This window comes from Gossypium hirsutum, chromosome D10, assembly GCF_007990345.1.
Source record: "Gossypium hirsutum isolate 1008001.06 chromosome D10, Gossypium_hirsutum_v2.1, whole genome shotgun sequence".
NCBI lineage: Eukaryota > Viridiplantae > Streptophyta > Magnoliopsida > Malvales > Malvaceae > Gossypium > Gossypium hirsutum.
Window position 1 is genome coordinate 65231324 of NC_053446.1, and position 6310 is coordinate 65237633.

Sequence of the window (6310 nt, forward strand, 5' to 3'; positions counted from 1 at the left end):
GGCATTCTCAAAGATCTATCATTCCCTAGTCTTACATCAACACAAAAGCAAAGGATATAAGAAAAACCAATCTCACAAATAACCGATCTTTCTAATGAATCAAGATATTATCCAAAGAAAATGCATCAAGTAATTTTTCAAGCAGAGCAAGTTAGATTCATCCTGGTTGGTTTTAATTAATTAAAGCACTTCATTTTTTGTCATTAATTTATAAGTTGAAAATTCACTATTAACAATTGTGGGAAACAAAAGTATGGCAATATGAAAAATGAAATGAAAAAACTGAAAAATATATGGTAATATGACAAAAGAGATGAAAATGAAACCCCTACCTATGCATTTCGATGACAAAATTGAGAAGTTGAAACTCCTCAAAAGCAGAGCCAAAGATGGAAAGAAATACAAACTAGTTCAATCTTTTAAGTCCTCCATCCCCTTCTTCACCATCATGGCTAAAGCTTCTTTTGTTTCCAGCAACTCTCTTTTCAGTAGCATCTGCGTCACTCTTTGCATCCACGTAAAATACATGAACGCCGCATTTCTTCACCTTGAAATCATGGAGACATATTTTTTCACCCTCTTCATTGTAGCTATAACTTCTGATGTAGAATTCAAATGTTGCCTCTTCATAATTCTTGTCTTCTTTAATCATATCCTTTTGAAATAGAATCAATACGTGATCACCCATGCAGTTCCACTCTGACTTTAAACTCCCACCGTCATATAACACACTTTTGAACTTTTCATAACCACCACCACCATCACTACAACTAGAGACTGTCAGTTGGTATTCACAGGTAAGTTCAAGTTCTTTGAAGCCACTACAGTGGGTGAGATCGGCCACAAGGCAGATAGCAAAAGCCAAGAATCTTCTCTTACCACACACATTTGGAGCTATCTTCAATGTTAAGGAAGAATACACGTTCTGGGACTCGAACTTATTTGCTGAAATTTCGGTTCCCGGGAAACAGCAAACCGATGCTCTTGGAAAAAAAATATTTTGCCCTCTCCATTTCTCTGCTATAGATCCAATTTTGAACATGGCATTTGCCTCAATGCTATCAATTGAGTCTTGATTCAAATTAGAGCAATTGGAGAACATCATGCTTAACTCATAAGCCCCACCAAGAAAACCGTGTTGTTGTATGAACGACACTTTTTCTAATGATGGGCAGTCATGTGCATCCAAGCGCCATAAATATGGTGGAAGATCTAAGAGTAATTTAAGGCTCTTGCAATGGTTCATCCTCAAATTTCGAAGGCTTTTAAACGATAAGATTGATGAGGGCACATCAATGGTTGGAATCTTTCTTGAACTAGAGAGGGAAATATAGCACTGTAGCTTTTGAATACTTGAGCCGCTCATATCTAAGTCTGCAAGAATACCTATGTAGTCGAAAGACAAGGACACTTGTTCAATTTGAGTCTTTGATAAGTTCAATCTACGTAAGCTTTTGGGGATTTCTGGAAATTTGGAGATTGGGCAATGACTAAGATCCAAATCATTAAGGGATTCCAACTTCAAAATATTGTTGGACACATTTTTAACCCTTGAGTTACTCAACCGTAATTGTCTAAGCCAGATGAGATGTTCAATTGAATCAGGCACTTCCTCTATTCCCGTTCCTTCTAAATCCAAGTAATGAAAATGACTTGGGATCTCAGGAATCTTCTTGAGGTTATGACATCCATGAAGATCAAAACTTTTAAGAGAAGCCAAATGGGTTAGGCAAGGAAGTTCAACCAAACTTTCGCACCCCCTACAGCAAAGGCTTTTAAGGTTGATTGCCCCGAGTAGACTAGGAATCTTTCTTAAATTCTTGCAATCAAAAAGGTCAATTTCCTTTAAACTAACAAGATCCTGGCAAAGAAAGTATAAAGCAGCTATGTTACTTCTAACCATCGTCTACATGCTTTGGGCATATTGAAATTTAAAAGAAAAAAAAATAATTATTACACTGAAAATAAAAACTATAAATAATAATAATAATAAAAAAGAAGATATCATTATATGGTTATCTAATACACCAACTATAAATCCTTTTTTTTAAAAATAAATTCTTGGATAAAGAAAGTATGAAAGAATATACCTGATGATTATCTCCATTCCAAAGTTGTTCCATATCACCATGTGGTAATTTCAATACAACAAGATTTTTTGGATTAAAACTTGAGGATAAAGATTTGAACGGGTAACACTCCCAACAAAGATACCTTAGCTCATCAGGAAGAGATACAATATCAACTTGGTCTGCAAGTAGCTTGTTATTCCAACATTTCCCAAATTTTCGAGGAAAATAAAAGTGGATAAATCTAAGATTTAGCATATTCTCAAAAACAGTAGGAGATAACTTTAAATTATCAATTTGAGACATGTCTAACTTTATTCCTTTAATTGCTTCATTTCCCTGATAACCAAAAAAAAAATTATCAAATATCAGCATAAAGAAATACATAGGAATTCCATTAAATAGAAGTAAATAGATTAGGAAAGGCTTAGACAAGTTTACCATACCTTTCTATTACAAAAATTTTGACATATATTAAAAGTGTTTAATTGTGTTTTTTTAAAAGCAACGTATTATTAGATATCTAATAATCAATATTGATATCTTCATTTTTGAAATAATAATTAAAAAGAGTTAATATTTGACATATTGTTCGTGTATAGATTTATAAATATACCATTAAACTTACTTTATTGTATCTCAGCATTTGATGCACATTATTGGGACTCCATAGTCTACTGCAATTTCCAATGCCTATAGCTTCTTGGCGAATAATATCCTTGCCCATCTCTTCAAGAATATCATGCATAGAAATTATTAGAGGTCCTGCTGCACATGCTGTGGAAAAATCGACTACACGTTCTGCTGCAAATGTTGGGCGAAACAGTCTGAGATCTTCCTCAAGCATATCTTGAAAATGGATGATGTCAAGTAGGCATTTATCCACCAAATTGCTTATTCCACACACTGCACCATTATACAAGGAACATAGAATATCTTCTACTTCTTCCTTATATTTCCCTTTGAAGAAACATGCTATGTCAAGAAATAAATTCTTCTCTAGTTCATCTAGCTCATCAAAGCTACTCTTTAAAATTTGTGATATTTTTGGTTGGCCATATTCCTTTAGTCTATCCACCTCGCTCTCCCACTCTTTTCTAGATTTCGTATATAGTTTACAACCCAAAACCTTAAGAGCAAGTGGATTGCCTTGGGCATATCTTACAAATTGGTTCGATAGATCTCGAAAATTAGCAGTAGGATTCAACTGCTTAAATGCAAATGTAGAAAAAAGTTGAAGAGAGCTTTTCTCATTTAACCTATTTACCTTGTGTATTTTGTCAGCTCCTCCATTCTTGAGAACTTGTCTATCTCTAGATATTAGAATGATTTTACTTCCATCACCAAAATGTTTAACACCCAAGTAATCTATTAGGTCTGGGTCATCAACATCATCAACAACAACAATTACTTTTTTATTGTTGAGCCTCTCTCGGATAAAAGCGGACCCTATCGAGGGGGTAAGTATATCAATTTGCTGGTTTAATATTTTAGAAACAAAGTTATTTCGTAAAGACTCCATCCCTTGTTGGCGTATTTTCTCTCTAACATTTTGAAGAAACCAACAACTTTTATACTTTGAACAGATTTCATGATATACAACATTAGCAAGAGTAGTTTTGCCTATACCAGCCATTCCCCAAAGCCCTATTACGCGGCAATCTTTTTGATTAATTAGCTTCAAGATTGTCTTTTTCTGATAATCTATTCCAACCAATTCTTCAAAAGCAGTACTGGATTTGTTATTCATCAGCTTTTTTGTAACATATTCAACGATATCCTTGATGTACTTGGTTTCAGGTCTAGAAAATAAGACAAAATGAAAGTTAAAACTAAAATACGTCAAATATAAGAAGATTAGAGAAAGAGAGTTACCTGTCGAACTTGCCACCTTCAATATGCCACCCTTTTAATTTACCGACGTCAGCAAAGGCTTTTTTCCATCGTCGTACTTGATCTAGACTTTTTGATTCATGGTCACTAAAGGATGTTTTGAAACTGCCACCAAGGTTCCGCACATCAAAAGGATCAACATGGTAAAAGATGGGAAGAACAATTTGTCGTCGAGTGTGCTTGCAGTCCATGATGCAAGAAATTTCAGCCAAGCATGATTTCGAAGAAGCATAGTCTTTAGATAAAATGATGATCGAGAGATTTGAGGCCATAATTGCATTTGAAAGTGCTGGTGATATTTGCTCCCCTCTTTCCAATGTTTCTTCATCGAAGAAGACATTCAGTCCCGTGTCTTTCAAAGCTTTGAGTAGATGACTGGTGAAGTTAAGGCGCGTGTCTTCACCTCTGAAGCTCAAGAAAACTTGGTGCTTCGTTTGACGAGAAGAAGGTGAAGAAGACGCCATGAAAGATTATGGATAATGTGATTGAGGCAAAGGGAGAAAATTATAGCAAGGGAGCTTTGGTTTGCCTATTGAAAAAGAAAAGTTTAAAATATGGATCCATCATCGAGGAACCTTTTATTAAATGGATACGTGTGAAAAAAAAATTATATAATAAATATATTTATAAAAAAATTAATTAGATTTTATTAAAATAGTGCAAATGTTAAAAACTGTTAAACTTTTTTTTCTCCGCCAAAATAAAAAAATTTATTAAAGAGAAGTAATGGTCAAAACAAACCAAATGGTTAGAAAAACTAAAAACAAAACAGCTCAACATTCACCTTAAAATACATACACAACACAAGAGATTGGAAACACTAAACCGTAAAGACACCAACTTCATTCTTGAAACTCACGCCCTTGCAACATTCAAAAATCAAGATAGCAAAGATCCCGAATAGTATTCCAAAACCGCTCAAGACACAACTTTGCTTCATGCCAAGAATATCCATAGTTAAAAAACTATTAAGGTTTAGGTTCAAATTTTGTAATGTTATGAACCTAAGCAGAAGAGTAGGTGAAGAAGAAGAAGAAGAAATTAAGTTCAGAGAGGAGTGAGAGAGAAGCAAACATAATTATCCAATTTCATAACCATTTTCCAACTTCACCCTCTGTAAACGGAAAAATATATAGGATTTTTTCTATATAATTTATCACATTTTTATATAAATCCATTGTTAAAACTAAGTAATTGTTTAATAAACTAATGAAATATGTGAAAAATATGAAATTAGAACATAAAAGTTATTAAAATGTGATTTTATACTTTATTATATAGTTTTCATGCAATAAATAGCTTATTTTATATTAATTTGAATATATTATATTTTTTAAGACATAAAGTGGGTTCATGATTAAATTAAATAATAAAATATAAAATTATATTTAATAATTCATTTTAAAATATTTTATTTATAATTTGGGTTTTAATTAATTAATTAAAATTGGATAAATTTAATTCTTTGGTCCTCTAACTTGTTGATTTATTCTGGACAGGTCTGATAGCTTTGTTGGATTACAAAACCATCCAAATTAGAGACCAAGTCAGCCCAAAATTCGGTGTCTTAATTGGATTACCAAAACTTAAAAAAAAAAACTGTCTTAATTGGGTGACTATTTATGTATCCAAATGAATCGATTTTAACAATAGAATGAAAAAAAATATAAAAAAAAATGTTTGTGATTAAGTTAAATATTTTATAATTGAATGACCAAAAGAAAAATTCTCATAATTAAGTGGCTATTTGTATACCCAAACAAATACCGTTTCATTCAATAATCTCTAATCAAGGAAATTATTTTAAGTGACAATTGACAAAGCAATTGGTTTGATAATAATAAGTAGATCAAATTTGTGTAATAAAAAAATGGATGGATGGGGACATGGGTCATTACTTACACTAACAAAATTGAATGTTATTTGTTAAAATTGTAAAATTTTAATACAAAATTTAATAAATTATGACCTATCATTTTGGATCATTAAAAAATTAAATGTAGAAGCGTACTTGAATATATTGATATGTTGAAATCTTTAAATATTGTGGTTTCCCACCTACCATTAATAGATCAACATGTTTCTTTTAGAAATAATATATATATTTATGTTTATTGGTAAATGTTTTAATAAGATGTCATATCGTATAATTTACTGCACATCAATTAGAACCATTTTTATCTTTTAAAAAAAATTATTGGATGAGCAAAGTATGAAAGAATATACCTAATGATCATTGTCATCCTAAAGTTTTCCATGTTGCCATTTGATAACTCCAACGTAACAAGATTCTTTACATTAAAACTTAATAAATTTTTGAAGGGATAATAACTCTACCAAAGAAGCCT

At 31.9% G+C, this 6310-nt stretch overlaps 1 protein-coding gene across 1 annotated transcript; it reads right to left on the reverse strand.

Annotated features, from left to right (window-relative positions):
- Positions 1-338: 338 nt before the first annotated feature.
- LOC107949979 (disease resistance-like protein DSC1) lies at positions 339-4543 on the reverse strand. The gene is made up of 4 exons (XM_016884731.2): positions 3945-4543; positions 2698-3871; positions 2091-2408; positions 339-1861 (listed from the first exon to the last, which is right to left on the reverse strand). The coding sequence occupies exons 1-4, from the start codon at positions 4424-4426 to the stop codon at positions 407-409; spliced, it is 3429 nt and encodes a 1142-aa protein (XP_016740220.2). The 5' UTR covers positions 4427-4543; the 3' UTR covers positions 339-406.
- Between the last annotated feature and the right edge of the window lie 1767 nt (positions 4544-6310).

Coding starts and splice junctions, on each gene's coding strand:
- LOC107949979 (XM_016884731.2), bottom strand. CDS start 4,426: ATGGCGTCTTCTTCACCTTCTTCTCGTCAAACGAAGCACCAAGTTTTC. Junction 3,872..3,944: donor GAAGGTGGCAAGTTCGACAG/GTAACTCTCTTT, acceptor CTTATTTTCTAG/ACCTGAAACCAAGTACATCA. Junction 1,862..2,090: donor GGAATGGAGATAATCATCAG/GTATATTCTTTC, acceptor TTTCTTTGCCAG/GATCTTGTTAGTTTAAAGGA.